The sequence below is a fragment of the Zea mays genome, chromosome 1 (genome assembly GCF_902167145.1).
Source record: "Zea mays cultivar B73 chromosome 1, Zm-B73-REFERENCE-NAM-5.0, whole genome shotgun sequence".
Taxonomy (NCBI): Eukaryota; Viridiplantae; Streptophyta; class Magnoliopsida; order Poales; family Poaceae; genus Zea; species Zea mays.
This window is the reverse complement of record NC_050096.1, coordinates 274441586-274467291: the sequence shown is the minus strand read 5'-3', so window position 1 is coordinate 274467291 and position 25706 is coordinate 274441586. Positions and strand designations below refer to the sequence as shown.

Genomic DNA, 25706 nt, shown 5'->3' with positions numbered 1-25706 from the left:
ACCACGCGGGAAGGGGGCGCGAGGCCGCGGAACGAGGCGCTCGTCGTCGTCGGGCCTCGCGGCGCGACGGCGTCGGGTCGACGTCGCCGTGCGCGGCGCGCCTGTGCAGCTGTGTGCTAGTACACCCCGTACGTACGCCTCGCGATTCGCTGCAGGGGAGTGCACTTTCCAAGGCTTTTCGGCTCGTGCCGTCATGTCCCTCGACTCGTAATGGCCGGCCCATTGCGGAGAACGTGACCCGGAACTGGGCCTCCTGTCGTCGTCTTTCGCTTTATCCCTTTTCCACTTAAGAATATTTTACTTTTTATTACTATGGTTTTAGCGAAGTGGGTTCCTGACTTCACGTAGAAAAAAAGCTAGTGACGGCCTGTTCACCTTTTCGACTTTTCACTGGAATGGAATCCAAATGTGTCCAGAGGCGCTCGAGCTTTTCATACTCCACTAGAAAAAAAGCGCCCTATCGGGAGCTCTACCATCTGAATCACGCCATGTAAAGGCAAAAAACCAACCTTTTCAAATACACTTGAAATTATTTAGTGTCCTAAACAATCCAGCTAAAGTAAAATAACCATTGTTAGATATAATACCTTCTATTGCCTCCTAATCACTTTCCTCAAGTTCATTCATGTTGTGATCATATATCTCCATTCATGTTGTGATCATATATCTCCAGAACATTACACAAAGAGGACTCAAATTCTAAGTAACAAACAACAACATGCCACCGATTGTGGATTAACCTATGAGACAAAAGAAATATCTAAAAAACTAAGCTCATAGATGTTGATTTGCAGTGGGGCCTGTTCTTCAACCGGCAAGCTCCAAAGATACTCGGTAGTGCATCCATTGCCTCCATGATCGACTTCGTTCTTAATCTATGCAGAAGCAACTCAAACATTTCTCTCCTGTCTTCTGCTAAAAGAACGGCATAAACATTAAAGTGTTAGGTATTAGAAACAGCCCTTATAGATACATAAATGTATTATTATAGTGAGACAAATCAAACCCAAAGGCAGTGCTTGTTATTTGCTTGTTAAGCATTCAATTGTGAGTTTTACTTTAAGAAAATACAAGTTCGTTTCCTTGTCTGGGATCAATTAATAAAATTGTTTCTTACTATAATATTCTACAAGATTATTTGCATCGTTGACTCTGAATCATATGTAAAAGTCTATTGTGTAACTACATTTAGTAACGATAACAAACACAGTTCTAATCTTGGTGCTTGCATTTTCTGTGATGTTGCATGTAAGAGAATGATTAAGCAGACAGAATGCATTAGCATCATGAAGAAACTATGAATTAACATTGCACTTTGGGCTTTCGGTAAGAACTACAAAAATAACCCACCAATGTAACCCCTCATAGAGCTGGAAAAACATTGAATATGTATCTTCTCATAGAGTTGGAGGTAATTATCCACCAATGGCATTCGTTACACTAAAAAACAATTTGTTTCTTTTCTTTCTCTCTCGGTTTCTCCATCATGACTCGCCCACGCTGGTCTCTGACCATGCTTGGCTACAAGGAATTTGCTTGGTTTAGGTATCACAGAAGCTATATATCCAGAAAAGACATAACATGTTATAATCTGGAATTTGGAGGGGAGGACGGTGAAGCTAAACCATGGTTGTGGCTGCTCTGTAGTCCTTTATGATGGTCAGAAACAGTGTATTACAACGCTGGCGCATGGGCTAGCCGGATCATATTGTTTATGTGGCTGAAAATCGTGTAACCAGGTATATATTTCAGGTTTTTAGAAGTGTGCGCTTATGTTAATGTAGAGAAGTAGAAGAGCATGTAACGATGTATGGTACACAAAACTATGTACAATGAACTTAAGTACACATACCCTGTACACATACCAAATAGAGTATTGAAACCTTGTTTAATAGAGATCTTTTAAAAGAACGGTAAAAGCTTTGCCATTTTTTTTGTTAGACAAAGAAATGAAACCCACTAAGTAAACCCATGTGATTAGATTTGATACTCATACACATCGAGCTGCACATGTGATTCTAGACATATCCTTGTTCTTATATGAGATATTATGTCAAATCGAGTTTGTTTACAAAATAAAACAATAGTTAACAATTCACTCTCCTAACAGGAGAGAATCCTAGTGGTACAGAAATTCCTTGTTCAGAAAATCAAAGGGGAAAATTTCAGAAAATGGAACAAGCATGAACCACGAGCATTGTGATAAAGGTCTAGGAGAGGTGACCTGGTAATCTGAAGGAGTTTTCTCTTCTTCTGAAGCCTGAAAAGGAAGAAGGTATTCCAATGAGAAGACTACTGCTATTCCACACTCAATTCCATGTTTTTTTCTTGAACATATACATCACCTAAAAATAGCAAACACGACACCGCATCTGCAGCACATTTTAAGATGTCAGTTGAGTAATGACTGAAACAACAGCCTGCAGGCACGATAACGTAGGAACCCCATCCCATGTGACATGAATCGCATTGCTGCAAAAGCACCCAGAAACACATGATCCCCTAAAAAAATCAAATGTCTCAAAACAAATCCACAAATGCGAGGACCAAGAGCGACATCTCGAGTTGAATCACTTTCACTTACGAAAATCAAGGGAGAAATTGAGGGTACAGTTTTAGACAGCAAATATAACATTGTTTTTTTCATTGAAGCATGTATTTTGCAAGTAGGTATATTACCTCTACATGGCAATGCACATTAATATCATGTTACCTGGACGGTATTTAATAAAAGCAATTAATATCAAAGTGAACAAATCAAGTAATATCAGTAAAATCTGTTGAAGAAGAGTTTTTACTCCTATTTTCTTTCTACCCAGGGAGTCTAAGAAATTATCAACAGAGTTTGGCTCAAATAGAGCATCTGGACCTAGCTCAGAAACTGGGGGTACGAATTTAGACTACAATTATATTATTATTTTTCCATTCTAAGCATGTATTTTTCAAGTAGGTAGATTACTTCTACATGCCAATGCACATTACCATGTTACCTGAATGGTCTTAATAGCCAGATCTATATGCTCGTTATTGCCCTATCATCACCTATTTAATGAAGTCACCCTAATTACACACACATTTTAGAAACATGCAAGGTTCCTTAGCTCGATACAATACATATCATTAAATTGGAATGCGGCACCCTCTTAGGGGAAAGGTCGCAGCAATTTGTAAATATATATTTTGCAAGTATAGAAATCTGGCATCTCACTTTAACTAAATAAGAAAGGCAAATCAACAACAGAATACATAATCCAAATAAACAAGCGATTGAAAAACACTTGAGTAAGGAGCGTACCTCTAGTGTAACAGCATGGTCCATTATGTGTGACCTCATTGCAGTAGTCCATAGGATCGACCTTCTTTGGAATCAGTTTGTCATCCCAAGTAATAAAGCAGAGGTCACCATCCAAATCGCCCCGAAGCATCCATTAGGATGAGGCCTAATTAATTTGAAGGTTTCAAGTAAGGATAGTGCAAGCATTAACACCAATCCAAATGGCTAACTGTAAGCTACACAACTGGATATTAACATAATATGGATATCATTGCTAATATAGACAAATATAGTGTCTCAATTTAGTAGACAGGTTGCTTCATAGGCATGGACAGAGAAATTGAAATCCACGTTCTGAGATAGTATTTTTTTAGCTTCAGAACAGAAATCATACATTTCCCCTCTCTGAGGAAATACAACACACAATCAATATGACCCCTAACATCCAATCTAGGGTCATATACAACTTCAAGTACTCTTGCTACGCAAAGCAGACAAAAGGACATTGCATGTGCTCCGTTTGGCAAATACTAACACCCAACAGGCAAAGCGCATGAGCTGGTGGTATATTCCATTATTCCACACACACAAAAAATGGCCGTGTTTGATCTTCGCCGAATCCCTACGTTTACTGACTATTGCTTGCTAACCCAACACTTGTATGGTATTAAGGGTGCACAACAAGACTTCCAAATTAGGCATTAAACTAAGGCATACGTCTAGGCAGGTGAAGGCAATCCAGTATCTCCGCAGGGATTCAATTTTTTTACGGCCATACCTATTTTCGGCAGTTTAAGAGGACACCCGAAAAATTAAATCATAATTTCCAGCGGTAGTATAAGAGAACCGAAAATTAGCACCTATGGCCCTAAAGCTCCTTGCATCAACAGCTTCAACTCTAGCTTTTCTATCTCTGCGAAAACAACTCCCTCCTCTATTTTTTCATGAAAAAACTCTAGATAAGCATCCCATCTGGTTGAAAATGTAGCTCACCTCTTATTTTCGTGGGAGAGGGGAGAACTAAAGAGAGCCCGAGAAACCTCTTTTTTGGACTCTCGGTTTCACTTGATTTCCCTCCCAATTTTATGGAGAAGCAGGCTGAAAAACTTTCCATTTGATAATTATTTTAAAAGGAGCTGTTGGAAGAGCATTGAAAAGATCTATATATACCAATGAGAGGGCTTTACGTTTCAGAGGTCGTCGAAACTGACAGCAAGAAATTAGCTCTTCTATGGGCCGAACGATTTCAGGCGCTCCATTCACCAATTTCAACTTGCCAATGCACTGAACAAGCCACTCTCGGCTCATCCATACATTCACCAAGTTCAGGCGCAATCTGAACCTGGTATCTCTGCGTTCAGGTTGAGAGAGTGTTAAAGATATAAAAGTCTATATTTGTTTATAGTAAGCAAAATCTTTGTTTATCCCCTGATTTTCTAGAGCTGCGCCTTGTGATTTTTTTTCTTGTGGTTGCTACCAAACATCGTGCTTAGCTTGTATTTTTTATGTAATTATCAAGATACCGTGGTTTTCCTTGGCCAAATAGCACATACCAATAACAAATGTCCACCAGCCGCCCAGGCACCCACAACAGATCTTGAGCGAGGGGAGGTGCACCAGCAGCGAATTACACGTACAAATCATAATTAAGCCCCATTACCAAAATGGAGTAATTATAGAAAGCTAGCTCGGCGGCGAGCGAAGGTCGTCTTGCGATTCCACGTACTATGCCACGGCGCTCACAAAAAAGATCTCGGAACCTTCTTCGAACGCCGGCACCCAGGCCGCCCCGAATCCAGGCCGTCACGGCTCACTGGCTTGCCACCGCCGCCCCAGCTATCTGCGGGATGCCAAGGTAGCGCGCGAGGGGCCCAGGAGCGGGAGAAAGCAAAGACATGGGAAATATGGAGTGGGGCGATGATCCGCGCGCGGGTGACTGTGAAGTAACCCTAGCGAGCCGACGACCACGATTGAGGGGAAGCGGGGTCAGGTGTGGGGAGAGGAGGAAAGGGTGGAGACTCACCTGAACCTGGAGCCGTGTGTCGGTGACGGTGGTGGGGACGAAGGAGATCCGAGGGGCTTGGTGGTGTGTCGACAACGAGGTACCTCCTACGCCTCCCCAGAACCACCTCTCCGAGTGGCAAGAACACCAGATCGGCTAATCTCGCCTCCCACGGTGACATGCAGCAAGCAGGCCGCAGCGAGCGCGAGGGGGAAGCGGGCGCCGGTAGATGCTTAAGCCGCCAGCGAGCGCGAGGGGGAAGCGGGAGGCGGCGTGGGACAGTGGAGTGAAAAGCAGGCAGGGGAGAGAGAGGCTGGAGGGAGCGGACCCGAGACATGATAAACGCTCAAAGCAATTTGACGATAAATTCGGGTCCGTCAGTACACAACGTGGTTGCTTTTTTTTTCCTGCCACGCGTTGGCGCGAGACCGGCGGAACAACCGCCGAACGCGGGGAACGCTCCGAATCGCTTCAGGTTTTAAGGAAGTAGATGTAAACTATTCTGTACAACTCTAGGGATCTCTTAAGTGCTTTTTGGTGACCATGGAAATTGAGTGGATCACGAGGAGATATCTCCTTGATATTCAAGAAAAAGTTCTTTAATAGCAAGATGATTCCTCCTTTATAGATCCACTCTATTTTCTTGATCACCAAATCAGCCTAAAAGATTTTTAAGGGTAAGTGGAAAAATATCAAGAGATAAACTTTTCGTGAAGAGCTCATCTCTACAACTCTTTATATATACTGTCCCTTAACTGTATTTATGATATAGGGGCTACAAGTTATATCATATCTCTTAACTATTTGTTACACTTAGAAAAACGAACCCAGGGATCTGGATTGTGCTTGCCCTAAAACAGAGGTGGACAGACCGAGGATTCTATAAGATTGTATGGCCAAAATAGGGTTTTACATTTGTATGGTCATGACAATAGTATAAGGGTATGTACGACCCAATTAAATAAAGAGTCTTTTGAGAGGTCTCTAGAATACATGACTCTCTATACGTATTGTGTCTTAATTGTATTTATTATCTAATGCTCAGATTATGTCATGCATTATCTTGTATTTTTTAATCAACCCTCTATAGACCCGTATTAAATAGAGGTGTACATGCTAGGGCTCAAGGTTCAACATATGTATTCTCTCTTAACCGTATTTATGATTTAAAAATTTAAGGTTGTATCAGTCTCTTAGTTGTCTCCGATACTTGAAAAAACGATTCAGAATCTCTAGATTGCACGTGACCTAAGGCACATTAAAATTTAGAGATAATAAAACCTAAATCGTTAGAACTCTCAACCACGTGGCCTTAAGCCTGTAAGGACCATCCAGAGGGCGAGATTCAAAAAAAAAAAAAAAGAACTTGAATTTTGGCATGTAGTAACCAAGAAATGGTACCTTAATGTCAGCATTGTTGTACCTCTTGATGGACAGTTAAAAAACTACCGGGTGGTTTCCCCGCTAGTTTATTGTGTTGCCTTACGGAGGGATGGGTGAGGATATAGAAGAATAGTCTGGCTTGTTTGGATATGTTGTCTATCTAGTTTAGAGCTTTTGCAGACAAGTTTTATCTTGCCAGCCTGAGAGAGGTACTGTCCTGCCTAGCCAAGGGTTTCGTGTTTTGTGACAGTCAGACACGGACAAGCTAGGCGAGCGGTGCTGGGAAACCAAACTTGCCCTATATGCCTCGACCTTGCTGGTGATAGGAAAAGACCTTGGCCATGGATTTCTTGGAGCAAATGAAGGAGCAACCAAATAAATGTTTAGGACCAAGCTACTACAGATTAGGACATTACACATGTTGAGTATCAGATATAAGAGTAGATTATGTCTTCGGATTAGCGTCATGATAGTATGATTACCTTTTAAAATGATTCTCCTAACCGTGCATTTTATTGGTCTGCTTGTAATGGCCTATGAGAGATCCACGATCCAGTCCATTTTTTGTATTTGATTGCTCCATCCCCCGCTCGCCAAATCATGCCGTTTTTAAATAGCTAGACACCCGAAGAAATATTGACTTGTAGTTGTACCTACAGAGAAGATGCAGAGCCGCAAGCAGATAGAAGGAACTAGCACAACCGGTCAGCCCAGATTGTCACTTTTGGTGGGCGAACTAATTCCCCGGAACGGGCCCAGGAACGAGACGTGTCAACGTGCCATGGTCCATTCCTACCAAATTCATCAACAAAGAACAGCGGCAAACCGCAAACGTGTGTCGTATACGAGGGCGGTGGCCGACGATGATCTCAGCCATCATTGAGCGGCAGCCGTCTTACGAAAATGGTTCGGAACACACCGGTAAGTGAACGGCCCTCGCCTACCGGGCGCCGGCCGGCGGCCGCACCATCGACCACCTGAGACCTGGTGGCTGGTTGCTTGCTTGTCGGGAAGGAACGAAACCTTTGGTAGTCTGGTAGTACGTGGATTCGGCACGGCACGCTAGCGACCCATGCGGTTTCGGCCCAGGCAAGGGGCGCAAGGCCATGTTCAATACGGGAAGTCGGGAACGCGATTTCAGCGAAGGGAGCATGGGAATTCATTTTCTTTTCGTTTTTGGCGAACCAAGCCTGGCGCCACTAAATTCCGAGGACCGAATAAACGGAAATCAATATTTATTCCTGGTCATAAAACGCGTGGTTTCTCAAAACGGAGCTTATTTATGGCCGTTATGTAAATCCAGCTGTCCAACCCGCGGCTAAAAGAAAAAAAAGCCAGTACCAGCAAAACCTGCCATAGCAATCTGCCCAGCCCGCTCGGTGGTGGGCCCAGCTGTCAGAACCCTTGGCAGGCCGGCACGCGAAACAACACGGCATTTGTCGGTTTGTTTGTTAAGTAAAAAAAAACGAACAGGTCTGGCCCGAGCCCGCCCAACGCATCAGCACGGCACCGTCCCCCAGGCAGTCTCTGGAGTCTGAACCCAACCACCCACCGGGCACGCCGGCAGTGCGCCAGCGCTCACGCACCGTCGCGCTCTCATTCCCGCAGCCGCAGGCCGCAGTGCAACACTGCTACGCACGCACACTCCCGTCCCCGTTCATCGGATCCTCTCCCGGTTAGAAACCCCATTCCCGTTCCCGTTCCCAGTCAGACCCTCTTGCCACACGTTCGTTTGCTGCTTCGTGTTCCCGTCCCTGTCGTCCGGCCCTACCAACCCCCAGCGGCGCAACCTCCAAACACCCGGATAAATTCCGCCCGCGAATTACCCCAACACCCCGAGGCCTATTCCGCCAAACGAGCACGGGAGTTTTTTGGGGGGTTTTCTCTCCAGTCTCCCGCACGCCAGAGACTCCATCTCCGCCCACACAACACAACAAAGCACACCACCCCACCCCCCGAAACGGACGCTACCCCTCCCCGCCTCGTCTCGCTCCGCTCCGCTCCGGCCCGTTCCGGCTCTCGCCACCCCAGCCGAGATGCGGTCGCCGCCGCCCCCACCGTGGCGCGCCGGGCGCCTCCATTCCCCGCTCCCCATGCTCCTGCTCTTCGTCGCGGCGCTGGCGGCGCGGGCGGGGGCCGACGACCTCGCGAGCGACGCGCGGGCGCTCCTGGCGTTCCGCGACGCCGTGGGGCGGCGCCTGACGTGGAACGCCTCGGACGTCGCGGGGGCGTGCTCGTGGACGGGGGTCTCCTGCGAGAACGGCCGCGTGGCGGTGCTGCGGCTCCCCGGGGCGACGCTCTCGGGGGCAGTCCCCGCGGGGACGCTCGGGAACCTGACGGCGCTCCACACGCTCAGCCTCCGCCTCAACGGGCTCTCCGGCGCGCTCCCGGCCGACCTCGCCTCCGCCGCCGCGCTTCGGAACGTCTTCCTCAACGGGAACAGGCTGTCCGGCGGGTTCCCGCAGGCGATTCTCGCGCTCCCGGCGCTCGTCAGGCTCTCGCTCGGCGGGAACGACCTGTCGGGGCCCATCCCTGCGGAGCTCGGCAGCCTCACGCACCTCAGGGTCCTTCTCCTGGAGAACAATCGCTTTTCCGGCGAGATTTCGGATGTCAAGCTACCGCCGCTGCAGCAGTTCAATGTCTCGTTTAACCAGCTGAACGGATCCATCCCGGCTTCACTTCGGTCGCAGCCGCGCTCCGCGTTCCTGGGGACGGGCTTGTGCGGCGGACCCTTGGGGCCTTGCCCTGGCGAGGTTTCCCCTTCCCCGGCTCCAGCGGGGCAGACACCGTCGCTGACGCCTGTTCCCAGTAGCGGTGGCGGTAACGGTAGCGGTAGTGGTAGCGGCGGGACCATCGGTGGAAATGGGGGAGAAAGTGGCCACAAGAACAAGAAGCTCTCCGGTGGTGCCATTGCCGGAATCGCTATAGGCTCCGCCTTGGGCGCCGGACTTCTCCTCTTCCTCCTCGTCTGCCTCTGTCGCAGGTCGGGGGGCACCAGGACGCGGTCTCTGGAGATGCCGCCACCTGAAGCGCCTGCTGCTGCTGCTGCTGCTGGCGGCAGGAAACCTCCCGAGATGACCAGCGGCGCTGCTGTTGCGCCCTTGACCACAATAGGCCACCCCAACGCTCCTATCGGCCAGTCGACGTCCGGTAAGAAGCTGGTCTTCTTTGGGTCAGCGGCTGCCGTGGCACCTTTCGATCTGGAGGACCTGCTGCGCGCGTCGGCTGAGGTGCTCGGGAAAGGAGCGTTCGGGACGACATACAAGGCAGTGCTCGAGTCTGGGGCAACTGTGGCCGTGAAGCGCCTCAAGGACGTGACTCTATCTGAAGCTGAGTTCCGTGAACGCATTTCCGAGATTGGTGAGCTTCAGCACGAGTTCATTGTGCCACTCCGTGCTTACTACTACAGCAAAGATGAGAAGCTACTTGTTTACGACTTCATGCCCATGGGGAGCCTGTCTGCAGTCCTGCACGGTGAGATCTTAACCCCCCACCCCCCAGGTTTCTGTTGCATATTATCTGTTTATGCTAGTAGCATCACCATTTTGCTGTACGTGTGCTTGTGAGTACCATGTGCATTGCATGTTCTTGGGTGGTAGGGGTAGAGTATTGCTTCATTTTCTAATGTTTAAGGCTCGTGTTGGTTAAAAGGTACTCCAAATTGTTTTTCCGTTTTAATAATACCCGTACTCTCTACTCTCCTGTGAATAGGACTTGATTTCTTTGTCATGGTCTAAGGAGACCAAGTCAAAATCAGTGGGATCGAGGTGTTATTTATCTTGCTTGGTATCCAAAGCACTTGAATTATATGTTATTATTTACTGGGTATTACACTATTACTAGGAAAGTTTTATTCAGTTCTGACTCAGATTTATGTGTTAACTTTGTCGATGCCAACATGGAACCTCTAATAAAATATTTGTTATCATGCCTCCCTTTTCACTAATTGGTCGCTTACTAGTTCTGAGAAACTTTCCGAATCATTGATTACTTGGTCATCATTGGTTGTATGTTCTTGGATTTTTCATTTTAGTTATCTTTGCCCTCTGCTTTACTGGTAGAATATTCTGGTTTGATTAAAGAAGAAAATCAGTTGGGGTCATTGTAGCTTGTGAAATGGTACTATACGATCAAGTTGTTCTTTGATCCCCTAATGTATTGTTCTCAATCGTCTTTGCTGACCATGAATACAGCAATTGGTCGTGACTTGGCCTCACTTAAACTGTCTGCATCTCATTTTTATTGAACAGGCAACGTAAGTTCTGGCAGGACACCACTTAACTGGGATTTAAGGTCAAGCATTGCTCTAGCTGCAGCCCGTGGTGTTGAGTACATCCACTCAACGACCTCAACGGCTTCCCATGGTAACATCAAGTCATCCAATGTCCTCCTGGGAAAATCATATCAAGCACGTGTATCAGAGAATGGCCTTACCACTCTTGTTGGTCCATCATCTTCATCGTCTCGCACCACCGGATACCGCGCACCTGAGGTTATTGATTCCCGGAGGGTTTCCCAGAAGGCAGACGTGTACAGCTTTGGTGTTCTGTTGCTTGAGCTGGTCACAGGGAAGGCCCCCAGCCAGGCTGCTCTCAACGACGAGGGTGTCGACCTGCCCAGATGGGTGCAGTCAGTTAACCGCTCGGAGTGGGGTTCACTAGTGTTTGATATGGAGCTCATGAGACATCAGACTGGTGAGGAGCCCATGGCTCAGCTCGTGCTGCTTGCTATGGACTGCACAGCACAAGTCCCAGAAGCCCGGCCGTCAATGGCGCATGTTGTCATGCGGATAGAGGAGATCAAGAAGTCAAGCGTGACCCCGAACATTGAACAAGTTGATGATCAATCTTCAAGGGCTGAATCGGAGGCGGCGCCGACCAATCCGTTTGCTACTTGATATGAGTTGACCTGAGAGAGAGAATCTGCTATAACTCTAGCCTGCATTCAATCGATTCACACATTCGATGAATCCTATCTTCGACTGAGTCGACTGTTTTTTTCTGTGCATCTTTTAGCCTGTTGGATTTAACGGTTAACCTGATCGTCACTAAGCAGCACGGGTGTTCGGCAGTCGCACCCTGTGCTGCGGAAGGTGATTGGTGGTGTGTTTAGGGACCAGTTTTAAAGTGTGAGATTGCTCAATTGCTGTGCTCATTCTAGCCTTGATCAGGTTGGTTTTAGCTTGTAGCTGCTGCTGCTGCTTGTCTTCCGGCTATCCATGTGTAATTACTCAAGCCTCATCTAGCGTTTGGATTTTTTTTTCACTTTTTGCCGGATTAATCTCTCGTTTGGTTTGCCTTAGTTGCTTGGCAATGTGATTTCAGTGGGACCAAATATGTTTTTGGGAAAAGTTTTGGTGGTGTACTGTTAACCACTTGTGCTACGGTGGCAGCTGATTGATGGCGGCATTGTCATTGTCATGAAGCTGTGAGTTGTGAGACCTGGTGCCACGGATCTTGTCTTCAGCGAGGCTATTTCGAAACTGGAGTGATTGGTCGGTCTGCGCTGCAGGCCCCGGTTTGATATCTCGATGTGCAGTATAGTGATGTGGCTGTGGACGAGCACTGCTTGGCGTTTGTTCATTGATAGTAGCTGACATGGTACTCGCTGATAATTGAAGGCGGGTGGGCCTACGACGCCCCCCCCCCCAGAATTCATCAGTACCCACGAAATTCCAGCGGCGCTCGTCGAAATTGCTGAGGCAAGGGCATGATGCTTTCCTGATTTCCCTCGCCCGAGTTGCTGGTCCTGGTAGAACAAGTAGCTCAGCTAACTGCCCGATTTTTTCTCACCAAGAGCGTATGCGATGTGGACGGCAGCAGGAGACGGAGCTCTCACCCGTTCTTCCGTTCCGTGGTAGGTCAGCTGCATTCTTGTTCCGTCCGGCTCCGGCGTCTCGGCTAAATGCCTAGTGGCTACTGCTAGGCGGACCACGGGGGCATGGGGCGAGGCGACCCCCGCCAAATCTGAAAGGAAGTCCCGTGCCGTGCTCCCATGGTATGGTGGTACTCTGGTCCCATTCCCATCCCGTCCGCCACATGCGGTGATCCGTATCGGCTCGGCGCCACCACGGTACCACTCCACAGAGCACGCGGTACCGGACCGGCTCACGAGAGCTGGGGGACCGGCCGGCCGTGCGGTCGTGTGGAGCAGAAGCAGGCAAGCAGCGGAGCGGAGCGGAGCGGGAGCGCTCGTCTCCGGTCCACCGGTTTTTTTTTTTTGTTTTTGTTTGCGGGGACCGCGCATCGTAGACTGATACGTGAGCGCTTCGTCGTCGCGGATCACGGGCCCCTGCCTCCTCCTCCCCTACACAGGCTAGCTAGTACTAGTAGCCTAGTATCGGGCGTGGCGTGCGTGTTTGCCGCCATGGAACAAATTTGAACGGTGCGCCTATCCTATGGCTATTGGCTATGGATGCATCAACTTCGCTTTCTTTTTTTTTTCTTTTTGATTTTTTTTACTTGGAACAGTATGCCGGCCGAGTCGTGCACGCAGTGCTGAGCAGATTCTTCTTTTGTTTTTGCTGGAAGAATCGAGCTTCCAGACCCGATGCAGCTAATATGGACACGTAGGTGGGTGAGAAGTTGACCGAACGAAGCGCATCAGGTTTTAGTTAAGAAACAAACAAGCATTCACGCCTCTATCGACTACTAGTACCACACCAAGAGTGTTCTGCTACCAGTGTTACGTAAGTAGGAATATTAAGCAGCGCGTACGCGCGCAAGCCAACTTCCGCCGGCCGGATGGTACTATCCTTTCTCCTGTCTGATTACCTAATAACCAGCTTTGGTTTTGGACCCTTGACTTCATAACAAGAAGATGGCATCTCTTCGTCCTCACTCCTAGTCTCCTACAAGTAAACTGATTCGCAGACAGGTAGTAATAAGCACATTACATTATACTCCCCCTGTACGTATGTATTCCACTCTAGTTAGTTTCTAACACCGCTCCACTCAATTATCTATCTATGAAGAAAGAAAAAACCGTCTCAATCAAATACTACAAGGAGTCAAGGAAAGCACATCGACGTCTTCTAGAATTATTCCTTACAATATAACGCAAGAAAACGAAAAGACAAAAAAATGCGTAAACAAAAGCAGGAGTCTTTGAGCATCTGTTTTTTTGCCGCACCACGCCGCTACATACTCATCTCCGGGTCAGAGTTACTAGAAACTTCGGACCCGCTAAATTGACTTGACCAGAAGGATTATTCGGAGAGGGAAAAAAACATGCACACACGTCATCACGAAAAAGCATGCAAAACATCGTTCAAATGGAAAAGGATAAGAAGAAAAGCATATGATAATGTGTCATGTGGCGTCTTCGTCGTGTCGTCGTCGTCGTCGTCGTCGTGTGTCATGTGTCCTCCTTCCACCGAGCTGCTGCGAGGATGTTGTATGTGTTTGGATCAGCTTCTTTGAGATTCTGGCGGCCAAAAGCTGGAAGCCGAACCAAACGGCCAGCTTCTCATCCGGCTTCTAGAGCAAGCGCTTCGGCCCGAAGTGGCATTCCAATGGTCCAAGAGAAGCGCCCACCTCGCCGTTGCCTGAGAAAGCTAGTCGACTTCTCGTCTTCTCAGTATAAGAAAAAGAGACCTGTGACCCCTCCGGCTCAAACGTGCCAATAAATTTGTTTTGTCACGACGTTTGTAAATACACATATGTAACAACTCATTGGATACTAATGAGTACTGCATCAAATACTTGTTGTAGTAAAGTACCACCTTACACATGTTATTTTGTTAGTAATCCAGTAGAAATATGACATATGCGGCCAAGTTTTTCCTTAATGAACATATTATTTTCCAATTACAAGTTCATGAGTTCGATAATGTATTATTTTATCAATTTTATTATAAGAATCTATCATTTGAAAAGATGTTTATCCAAACACTTAGATTCTAACGAGTCGCTCTTCTTTACAGCCAGGTTGCCAAACACTCATATTCTTACCGGTCGAGATGCAATTGCTAATGCATTAGTGTCGTAGTTAAGTATGTCAATGTAACGGTACTTATGATGTAATCAACTCCACTAATTATTGTGTAATGACCTTTTGTTCGTTCTGGGTTTAATTTTATCGTTTCTTCGAACAGAATCTGTAATATGAGATTCTGATTATCCAAACACGTAGATTCTCACGAACAACTTTTCTGCACAGCTGGCGAACCAAACACCTAAATTCTAACCACCAGCTTTTCCCAACAGTCAGCTTTTCCCCACAGCCAGCTTTTCAGAAAATCTGGTCAGAAAAAAGCCGAACCAAACAGGCCCGTTGTTGGCCAAAGGCGACGCTCGCAGGCTCAAGCTGAGAGAGCGACAGAGGCCACTCTTTTCCGGCATGCATGCACGCCACATCGGGCCTGTGTCAGTCTCAAAGACGCTCTAGGAAAAAAAAAAGAAAGTACAGACACGCAGCTCTCTCGCATAGTACAGTAGTCGCATCGAATAGTAGTAGGTTATTGGGCCATTAAAGGTGATGGTGAGTGGTGACTTTTAATTGTTTGGGATGGGATGGAGATGGAGATGGATCGATAGTCTTTGCGAATGCTACGCTTGTAATGCCATCTGGAAACGGACGGGAATTGCTAAGCTTAGTCATTCTCAGTAGCTACATCTACACTACCTGCATACCTAACATCCGACACCTGCCAGTGATACTTTATTGATAGGGTGGCGCGATGAAAGGAGAGGAGAGAGCAGAGAGGATCGACACTTACACAATACTAGCCGAAAAGATTCATGTCCGTCGCTATAGTGGTTAGATTGTGTTCAGCGGTTACCTCTAAATTTCTCCCACTTACGTGCCACGTCAGCGTTCTTTTCCCCCTATATCTCCACTCTGTACAGCGGTTCCCCCTAAATCCTTCCCTATACTCCACTACAACCATAAAATATTATTTTCTATACCTACTTTTCACCTCCTACCAATTTTTCATCAACTAATAATTAATCGTGAGCCCACAGCACGGTATACAGGGGAGGAAAAGAGAGCACGCTGCATTTGGGGGGAGAGAGAAAATAGTAGCGCTAGCCGCTACCGTAGGGGAGGGGATAGAGTTAACCGTTGAAGGTTTTAGCGTGCTCCTGTAGCCGCTACCGTAGGGGAGGGGGGCTTCCGGCGGGATGCGTTGAACACAGTCTTAGCTACCAGTTGGCAGTTTCTAAGATAATTTCTGTGCGACAGACATGTGCTCATTAGGAGCTGAGACTGTGTCCAGCGGTTACCCCTAAATTTCTTCCCCTATATCTCACTCACGTGTCACGTCAGCGTTCTCTTCCCCCCTATATCTCCACCCTGTACCGCGGTTCCCCCTAAATCCTTCCCCTATACCCCACTATAATGATAAAATATCAATTTTCATACATATTCACCATTTATTATCAAATTTTTCTGAACTAATAAATACATGTGTGCACTAATAACGAGGGAAGGGAGTCAGCAGCCGCGCCCTTCATCTAGCGAGTTGATGTGCCAAGCGCTATCATTGTAGCAGTGGTAGGGGCATCGATGAACGCTCTAGCGGGATACTGTTGCCGTCACGGCGAGGGGGTACACGGCGGGCATCATTGCGCACAGTCTGAGGCGCTTAGCAAACGACGGTACAGTCGACCACGGCGCGCGGTGATTCCATCTCCATATAGGATGCGTCGTCAGCTTCGCAGGCTTGCAGCGTGAGATGATGAGGGGAAGCACCAGCGCGGTGCGGGAACATCTCGCTTTCTTCTGTTCGTGCTGTGGGGGGCTTTTGGCGTGAATGCAACATGTTCCCATGCCTTTCGGGGGCGCGCCTTTTTTTCGACCGACCGTCCTTTCCTCCTCTCCGTCCATGTCTAGATGGACGTGGACAGATTTTCAGAGGCACACAAATAGCTGGTCGGAATGAATGAATACTACTAAGGCCTTCGTTTCTATCTCTATCGGATTGCACCTAAAACCGTTTCAGCTAATTAAATTTTATATAAATTAAAGAAACAATCTAGATAAAAATCGTTCCGATCCACCAATCCGGCACAAACGAACAAGCCTAACTCAGCTCATCCCGACTTCTCAAGGTGATGCGTGCGTGTCTCTGGTACTTTATCAGCCTTTCGCGACTTGTTCAGAATCGGTACAATTCGTTACGCATGGTCGAAAGAGCACGGTGTTTCCTCGAGAAAATAACCAGGCCTAGAGCCAGCCCTTAACAAACAGACACTGAACTCGTTGTCTTTCACAGAATCTGAACGAACTGGGTTACACGTTACATGGTGTGCAGGCACTTTAACAATCATCGACGCTTTTATTGCGATGGTGGCACCATTAACATTAAGGCGAACCACATGATTTCCTGAGAGGGTCTCTCACCTCGGCATCTCGCTGCTCAATTCAATAATGCTGTACATTGCAACGCACATAGATTACATGATGACACATCTAAGAGACACCCCTTTCTGCTCTACTCTTTGGTCTTCATTGCCTGCAGAGAAGAAACCAAGATTAAGAACCAGCAGGGCAGTTCAAACGGAGCACCTTTTTTTTTTTTTGCAAAGATGGGGAGGTCAATAGGTTGAGAGGTAAACAAACAACATAGATTATTAGGTGGATTATATAATCTAGATAACTAAATTGTGGTAACCCATAAGCAGGTCAATAAGTGCCTATATAATCCATAAGCTGCATTGTATAATCCTGTAAGGAAACAAACAGAGCCTAACTAAATGTTAATTACAGTGCATAGCGCAGAAGATTGCTGATGGCCATGCTCATTTGGTTCCTGTATCTGGCCCTGCTGCCAGCTTTCGGCAATATAAAAATTTCAACTATGGGTGTTTTCTAGTCATCTTCCAAGAAGCGGGTAATGTTTTTGGCTTTACAATCTAGTCTGGGCAAGAGTTTTGGATATTCAAGACAGATTACTTCGCGTGGCTACAGTTAAACAGCACTGTCAGCATATAAGGTACTGGAGGGATGAACAGAAAAAAAATACCTTCATGAGGTTGGTACAGCCTGCGATTCTGTGGAGTTGACATCTCCCTTTTTAAGCTGGTCAGAATGTCCTCCATCGTATGTTCCCTTTCCCACTTTCCAAGCATAGGAAATAGACTTGGTTCAACCTAGAAAAGGTGCTAGTTAAGTAATAGGCCTACTATCATTCATAAATTGCCTTGGTAGGTTGCAAGCTATAAGAAACAAAAAAAAAGCACGAGTACCAATCCAGTTTCTTGGTTCACACATGTCATATTGATCCGAGTCTGGAATCGGACAGTCGGTGGTTTATCTGGATAATCTGTATCACAAAACAGCTTTAACTGATAGATTCGTCCCTCGTGAACAGTCTGCGAAAAATGCAGTGAAACATCTCAGGTTTGAGAATAACAAAACAAATGCATTATGTATCTAGTTATGGGTATTTCTGTAGCATACGTTGGGAGGACCAATGATAGTTCCTGTCCAGGACCGCATAAATATGTCATCAGCATCGTCCATCCCATAGCTCACAGTTCCATCACCAATGCCCTTCTCACCACGTTCTAGTTCTTCTAGCAGCCTAAAGTTTCTGGGAACTGCAGAAAACGCCATAGAACAAAGTATGATCTAAATTATTATCAAGCAACATGAATAGCAGATATTCAGAGTTCAAATTCATTGTGCTTGTGAACAAAATTAAAGAGCAATGAATTTTCATGATTCACTGGATTTTAGTTTGATTACCCATGAGACTCGAAATTTTAAAAATAAAACATACGGTAGGAGAACACATATATCAGCCTGTTATATTGAGCATGCTTTATGTGTACAGTAGCATATTCCAATACTTTTGAGAAAAAGTGCCATATATAAACATAGAAAGCAATGAACTGATTAATGCAAGAAAGCCGAGGGAACAATAGTTGCAAAGAACATGATCTGGACTTCTGGAGACATTAAAGTTAGAAACCATTTCCTCCTTTTCCCACAGATTGCAAGGCATCCTTCTGTAAGAACCAAGCTCCCCCCCCCCAAAAAAAAAACAGTAGCACAAAAAAATGGTACATATTTGGGGCAATATAGGAGGCTTGGTCAGATTATATACAGGTGCCTGATAGGTTTACCTTTTTCAGGAAAGCAAAATTTGCAGCTACTCTAAAATAAAGATGAAGGCCCAACCATGTAATTCCCAATCAACTTACGAGTGCACTTGAACAATCCCAGTCTTCTAACAACTATTTTGACACTCGAAGCTTAATAGGCTGTCTGAAAAGAACTACTACCTCCATTCTCGAATATTTGTCGCTCGCTATTTCACTTTTGAACTCAACCGCGACAAATAGAAAACAACGGAGGGAGTAGGGGGGGGGGCAATGGGACTTTGTTCAAACGAGCTTAAACTTAGTAAATAGGCCAGATACTGACATACAGGCCCACTAAACATGTCCCAACGCTAATTGTGTAATCAGTGAAATCAACATTGCTGACATCTTTGAGTATGTGCAACCAGGTACCTACGGTCAGCTATAGCAGGCTGACATGTTATTATGTGATGAACTGATGATCTCATATGGGCCTGTTTGGTTTAGTTTTTTTCTGACCAGCTTTTCTGAGAATCTGACTGTGGAGAGAATCTAGCTGTGGAGAGAGCCTGAGTATCGTGGGGATTATGTGCAGAGGAAGATGAAGTGGTCCAAAGGTTTCAGTATCTAGAAAGCGACAGATTCCTACTATCGTGACGACTCGACCGATTTTGTGTTCATGTTGATTTTGGACGGTTTTTACCAAAGCGGTTCTTATAGATGCTGGCTGAAAAGCTGGGGCGTTTGGTGGTCTGCAGCAGCTTTTGGTGGCCAGAAGCTGAAAAAAGGCCAAACAAACAGATGAAAAAGGACCGGTGGAAGTGAACATGGATAAATGGTATGAAAAAATGTTTGACTGGAATCTGCTTGATGATGATCAGTTACTCAGTATAGTTGTAAATTTGTGATATTGGGTTTAAAAGAAGATTATTGACTAGGGCCATTGAACACCCCACCCACTCTGAAGCAAACATCTGTGCATGTGCACACCAGTGTTATCAAGCCGTCCGATTAATCAAGCTTAGTAATCCAACTCGATATCCTGGACATGATTAGGCGCTACGACTCGATAATCATGATTAGTCAAACGACAAGAAACAAAAATGGAATTGCTGGGCAGCTGAGAACATGGACTGCATCTGAGATGGCTTAGGCCACTTGGGCACATGTTTTTCAGCCCAATTTGCAACCCTACATGCAGCCACCATGGTAAAGTTATCTTCATGCTTGATTTGTACTCTAGAACATTTAGTATTTTTTAAATAAAGGAACAGAGTTTCAGCCTCTACCATCCAAGGACGGTACGCAACTGTCTAGAACATATAGTATATTACTCCCTCCGCCCTAGTATATAAGGCGTAACCACATCTGGTTCAAAGACCAAAGAATGTATTTAATTCTCTCTATCAACACTAGTACTATTGTATCGATGTACGTATATTTAGAGAGAGCACGCCTTGTATTGTGGGGCTAGAATAAAAAGTGGTTACAGCTTATATACTAGGCTGGAGGGAGTAGTATATATTTGGTATATTAGTCCTGATATATAGGACGACTAGGACTGACTAAGGCAAGTCGTCCTAGTCGATGAGACGATGACTAGTCACCTAGTCAGTCCCATGGTGACAGGGATTGGTTAGACGACTTGATAACATTGGTGTGCACATAAATTTGAATTATATTGACTAGTTCTATTGAAAATACCAAATCAACAACTCTAAACCAAAGTACATTCATGTTACCTCACTACTCTTGTCCTCATGGAAAGCTGCTCTTTAGCTCATAGCTAGTGAATGTCAATCTATCAATGATTTCAAGTCGCCTAGTCGCGATTAGGCTACGACTAGGGCGACTAGTCGACTCCTAGTCGGTCCCTGGTCGTCCTACATTAGTAGCTATACTTATATACTTTTATATTTATATATATATATATATATATATATATATATATATATATATATATATATATATATATATATATATATATATATATATATATATACACATGTATACGTTATATAAATTAGAGACTGCAGTAGTGCAGCAGGCTGCAGGACTCCAGGAGAAGGGGCAGGGACGCAGGGTGCTGTAGCCGTCGGCAATCAAAGTCCAGGACTGCAGGGGTGGTGCAAGAGAGGAGAGGAGACGTGCAGAGAGCCAGAGACTGTTGGCGGGTAGGTTATAATAGGAGAGGAGAGGAGACGTGCAGTGACTGTAGATGGGCTAAAAAAGGCCCAATAACTAAACCCTAGCCGGGACGACCAGGACACATAAGTCGGACGACTAGTCGCCCTAGTCGACGATTAGTCAGATGACCAGGACGACTAGGTTGTCTGGTCGAGTCGTCCAGCAAATCGTGTACTAATTACCGACCAGCCCGACTAATCGTGATTAATCGCGATTAGTCGGACGACTTGAAATCATTGTGAATCTATACAATTTAAGCAAGTAGTTGCAAATCTTTCAGCAACATCTCATAGAGGCTCTTCTATGTAAGCAAGGTCACACATTGGCTAGCTTCAGGAAATTCAGTCGATCAAGGTGAGTTATGGACTTGTACTATTTACATCAAGGAACAATTAACAAAATCTAAAATGAAATGAAGGGAAATGATAAGATGGGCCATGGGTAGGCGTATGACTAACAAGTAGGTAAAGACTAATACTAGAATCGGCATCACTGACAAGAAGAGCAAGCATGCCCCCCATTTAACTGTTAAAAAACCATTAGGAGTAATTTGAGCTTTAATCCTTTACAATCTGGAAAAAATATCTTTTGACTAGTTGAGGCATGGCGGTCAGAAATAGCTAACCTTGACTCAATTCTGAATACAATTACTGTAGCTAAACATAAGGATCTATAACCACTAGAATACTATATTGGAAACTTGAATCCCTTTACCAGATTGTGGATTAATGGGCATTCCTGCTGGATAAAGATAACACACATGCTAGTTCAGTACCACACCAGTTACTAGTGCTCCAATCAATAATGTGATTCAACTGTCCAGAAACTTTTACAGAAATAACTCTACAACAACAACAACAACAACAAAGTCTTTTAGTCCCAAGCAAGTTAGGGTAGACTAGTGTTGAAACCTAACCGAAACCACAAGTCAAGGTTTAGGCACATGGATAGCTGTTTTTAATTCAATCATATTTAAGGCTAATTCTTTGGGTATATTTCATCAGTTCAAGTCTCCTTTTACTGCCTCAAGTTCAGCTTTCTCTTGTCTCACTTCATATTGCTTCTGTGCCTTAGGATCCCACTACACATTGGTGCCTTTGCAATTTTTCGTTGGACATTTCCAAAGCATTTCAACCGGTGTTGACAAGCTTTATTTCAATTGGTGCTACCCCTAGCTTGTCACATATATCGTCGTTCCGGACCCGATCCCTTTTTGTATGGCCACAAATCCAACGTAACATACTTATTTCCATAACACTTATATGCTAAACATGTCGTCTCTTTTAGACCAACATTCTGCACCATACAACATAACAAGTCTAATCGCAGTCTTATAAAACTATTTCAAGAGCAATGATTCCCAACAACAGATGAGTGTGACTTCACAATAAGTTCAGGTGGTCCAGCCAAATTCCTAACCAATCAATCCATCAAGAATTGCACCAACATTCGAGTAACCGAACTCTTCTTTGTTAATCCTTAAAGGAATAAACTTCCAAGTCTCGACCAAAACCTACATAATTCTCATTTACATGGAAAGATCAACCGGGGCTCACCAACTACAGCGAGATGCTAAACTTACCCTGACATTCCAACTCGGCACTACAAATCTGCAATTCCATCCGAAGGCAACCCTAGTTCCCGATATACCTGTCTTTCGCCCAAGAGGCTGTTGACTACATGGCAGTGGAAATGGTAACTCTGCACCTAAGTCGCGCACAGCAATCTTGATGTGGTGTCAATTCCAATCAGAGGCAATGCCGGATCGGATTCCCCAAGCAGCCCCAGGTGATACTGAGCCCACTCCCACCAAGCTCCTTCTTCCCTTAATCAACGGGCGGCCGCATCCGATCGGGGATCCAGGCAGCCATGCCTTGTTGGCCACACAGATCCCACCTCTCCAGTCTCCGCTCGAATTCGCGGACCGACGAGCACACAAACACATCATATGCAAACTCGGGAGAAATGACGGACAGAGACTGCTACTCACCGACAACTGGACCCGAGGATCCCTCGGACCCCATGGCGAACCCGTCCGCTTCCTCCAGCTTCGAGCCGCTGCACCCTGCTATCCCTTGAGACGGGAGGAGGGGAGGATGCGTGCTGGAAGCGGGCGTGCTAAACCGAGCAGGGAGGAGAAGGAATATACCAAGGCCCGCCCCAGCGTGAGGTCGTCCTCGGTGCGATGCCCCCCAGGTCCGAGTGGGGGACTGGGGTCTGGGGACTGGGGAGTAGAGCAAGACAACAAGAAAGGAACTGCTCTGCTGCAGAGACAGGGGAAAGGATACAACAGAGAGACAGGGTCAGAACTCAGAACTAAAAATAAATGAAATTGATATAATTAAAAACTGAGATAAGTATTCCTTCTATCTAAAATAATCGAATTGTGAGCAAGGAAATTGGAATTGAATAGAAATAGTATTCTTTTAGAGCTTGTTTGGAACACATGGATACCGAAGGATATTAGAGCACTAAAATCCCTTAATCTTAATGAGCACAAGAAATGTACTTGCGGACGGTCCGGGCCTGAGGCCGGACGGTCCGCGGTCCAGACGGTCCGCGCGTACGCAGAGTCAGTTAGAGTTCCGAGTTTTTCGCGGGATTTATTAGCTAAAACCGCGGGATTAGCTCGGTAAACAACTTGTAGCAGATTCAGACATCCCCTTTATATAGATGAAGGGCTACGGCCGATTGAACCTCACACAATCGATCAAATCAAGTCTATTTCTCGTTTTACTTATGCATTTGGAGTAGTTCTAGTTTAGCTGTAGATTAGTCTTTCCCTACCCCAAATTTTTCACTTCTCTTCAGCTCTACGACGATTAGATGTGTCTAGGGTGGCCTGCCCACCCTAGACAAAGCCTAGGATCTCTCCTCCTGACGGGGTCCCTCCCGGGAGCGAGATTCAGGTGCCGCCGACGAACTCCGCCGTCCCTGCGCACACGCGGACCGTCCGGTCCGTCAGGCAGGGAACCCGAGCCTTGCGCCAGGTCACGGACCATCCGGCCCCCGGCCGTGGACCGTCCGCTCCTGTGCATAGAGCACCACCGCGGGTTCTCAACGCAGTGATTGGCGCCCGGATCGACGCCAACACACTTTTTAGCGACTCCGCTGGGAAACAGGTGTCTAGATCTACTAAAAATCAGGCCCTCAAATGGCCGGTTCTAAAGATCACACTGATATCTCCCTGGACAATATCCTGAAGCCGGTTATTGAAAGTCTGACGACCGATGAGAAACATCAATATGATGACTACTTGCAGCAAGCAAAGGAGAAATTCTTGTCACAATACACGGTAGATCGCCACCTGAAAGTTATCAAATATGGAGAGACCGACGCCGCGTCTCTTCTATCTTCGGTTCAAGTCCCCGACGTAGGTAAAACCGACAACATCCAATTTATTAAACAATATGTAGATCATCAGCAGAATCAAATGAAACAACAGATTGGAGGGTTAGAAGAATCAGTTAGAAAATTAACACATACGTTGGAGAAATCTGTTGCTCCAAGTTTTCCATCATATGAAACTAGTAACATGATGTCTATGTCTAATACATCGGCGACAAATGGGGATTCACAGCCCCAGCCATTATATAGTATGCCGATGAACTCATATCCAGGACAAATACCATTACCACCGTCCCTGCTTGGCAGATCGGCGCCCCTGGACACGGTCAAACCGTCCGAGCTTTTGCCCGGACAGTCCGACCCTTACGCAGATAGTCCGATTTTTCCTGTCGGACAGTCCGAGACCATACCAGGGCTACCGCGTGGCACCCCAATAATAGCGAACATGACCGGCCAGTTCGGATGTACCACCGGACAAGCCGAATTCGCATACACAGATCCTACTGTCGCACACTATGCACCAAATTATTACACACCATAGCAGCGGTACGTTCCGCCCCCTACATATTTAAACCACAACACGCCATACGATCACAGGCCGATCAACATTATCGATCGGTCACGGCAAGAAGGTCGGCGTAACAATGCTTGACCGAATGAGCCCCACAGCCTAGGGTCCGCTGGTCTGCCACCGGGCGCAATGGATAAAATTAGAGAAGAGATGACTGAAATATTTCGAGATAGGCTCAGAGTTAGTGTAGCTAGAGTGGGGCAATCATATCAGAAGCCATATGATCACCGGTTTGACACTGTCCCATATCCACAAGGGGCAAGGGTACTAGAGTTTTTTAAGTTTTCTGGTGAAAATGGGAGAAGCACACATGAACATATAGGCCAGTTCCTAGCACACCTAGGCGAATTAGACGATAAGGAAGCATTTCGTGTTCGTTTATTTTCTTTATCCCTTACTAGTACCACCTTTTCATGGTACGCCGCCCTGCCTCCTAATTCCATTAATTCCTGTAATGATTTAGAGAGTAAATTTCATGAACATTTCTTTTCTGGGGAATATGAATTAGGACTAGCTGATTTAGCTTCAGTCCGACAGGGACGTGAAGAATCGGTTAACGATTATATCCGGAGGTTTCGGGACACTAGAAACCGATGCTTTCAGATCCATGTCGCAGACAAAGAGCTAGCAGGACTGGCTTTTAATGGGTTGCTATCCTACTTAAGAGACAAATTAGATGGGACCCAATTCTTTTCAATAGCTCAGCTACATCAGCGGGCTTTAGCCTATGAAAGCCGATTTAAAGAGACATCAAAATCAGTCGCCCGTACTATACATCTAGTAGAGCGTGATAATTCAGATGATGAATCCGCATATGTATATACCGTTGAATTTGTTTGGCCAACAAAGGTCAAATCTTCTGCATGTTCTTCTTTATAGCCGGTTCAAAAGAATCGGCAAGAAGAGATT

The 25706-nt window shown here is 46.0% G+C and overlaps 3 protein-coding genes across 7 annotated transcripts; 1 reads left to right on the top strand and 2 right to left on the bottom strand.

The window, feature by feature from the left end:
• Positions 1-491: 491 nt before the first annotated feature.
• LOC103643898 (uncharacterized) lies at positions 492-5652 on the bottom strand. 5 transcript variants are annotated; one of them, XR_561373.4, is made up of 6 exons: positions 5298-5618; positions 4462-4625; positions 4268-4380; positions 3296-3440; positions 2225-2372; positions 627-912 (listed from the first exon to the last, which is right to left on the bottom strand). XR_561373.4 is itself a non-coding variant. In XM_035964362.1 (5 exons), the coding sequence occupies exons 2-5, from the start codon at positions 3332-3334 to the stop codon at positions 761-763; spliced, it is 354 nt and encodes a 117-aa protein (XP_035820255.1). In that variant the 5' UTR covers positions 3335-3440; positions 5298-5652; the 3' UTR covers positions 627-760. The 5 variants fall into 5 exon arrangements, 2 of the variants coding, with proteins under 2 accessions (XP_035820255.1, XP_008665291.1); XR_561374.3 differs by having other exon boundaries at positions 4268-4372; positions 5298-5617; XM_035964362.1 differs by lacking the exons at positions 4268-4380; positions 4462-4625 and having other exon boundaries at positions 2225-2260; positions 2346-2472; positions 5298-5652.
• A 2862-nt stretch (positions 5653-8514) lies between these two features.
• LOC542104 (atypical receptor-like kinase MARK) lies at positions 8515-11893 on the top strand. Its single transcript, NM_001111737.2, has 2 exons — positions 8515-10133; positions 10910-11893. The coding sequence occupies exons 1-2, from the start codon at positions 8696-8698 to the stop codon at positions 11554-11556; spliced, it is 2085 nt and encodes a 694-aa protein (NP_001105207.2). The 5' UTR covers positions 8515-8695; the 3' UTR covers positions 11557-11893.
• Positions 11894-16821: 4928 nt separating this feature from the next.
• LOC100192908 (uncharacterized) lies at positions 16822-23117 on the bottom strand. The gene is made up of 5 exons (NM_001138095.1): positions 22869-23117; positions 18066-18205; positions 17852-17977; positions 17629-17755; positions 16822-17118 (listed from the first exon to the last, which is right to left on the bottom strand). Exons 1-5 carry the CDS (start codon positions 22900-22902, stop codon positions 17060-17062), a joined length of 486 nt encoding a protein of 161 aa, NP_001131567.1. The 5' UTR covers positions 22903-23117; the 3' UTR covers positions 16822-17059.
• Between the last annotated feature and the right edge of the window lie 2589 nt (positions 23118-25706).

What these genes read in the sequence shown, in the direction of transcription:
- LOC103643898 (XM_035964362.1), bottom strand. Translation starts at nt 3,334, where the DNA reads ATGAGGTCACACATAATGGACCATGCTGTTACACTAGAG. An exon ending in GTCGTGTTTGCTATTTTTAG is followed by an intron (nt 2,261 to 2,345) that starts GTGATGTATATG and finishes CTTCCTTTTCAG; the next exon opens with GCTTCAGAAGAAGAGAAAAC. An exon ending in AAACTCCTTCAGATTACCAG is followed by an intron (nt 913 to 2,224) that starts GTCACCTCTCCT and finishes TTCTTTTAGCAG; the next exon opens with AAGACAGGAGAGAAATGTTT.
- LOC542104 (NM_001111737.2), top strand. Translation starts at nt 8,696, where the DNA reads ATGCGGTCGCCGCCGCCCCCACCGTGGCGCGCCGGGCGCCTCCATTCC. An exon ending in CCTGTCTGCAGTCCTGCACG is followed by an intron (nt 10,134 to 10,909) that starts GTGAGATCTTAA and finishes TTTATTGAACAG; the next exon opens with GCAACGTAAGTTCTGGCAGG.
- LOC100192908 (NM_001138095.1), bottom strand. Translation starts at nt 22,902, where the DNA reads ATGGGGTCCGAGGGATCCTCGGGTCCAGTTGTCG. An exon ending in ATCCTCGGGTCCAGTTGTCG is followed by an intron (nt 18,206 to 22,868) that starts GTGAGTAGCAGT and finishes CGTTTTCTGCAG; the next exon opens with TTCCCAGAAACTTTAGGCTG. An exon ending in CTATCATTGGTCCTCCCAAC is followed by an intron (nt 17,978 to 18,065) that starts GTATGCTACAGA and finishes CATTTTTCGCAG; the next exon opens with ACTGTTCACGAGGGACGAAT.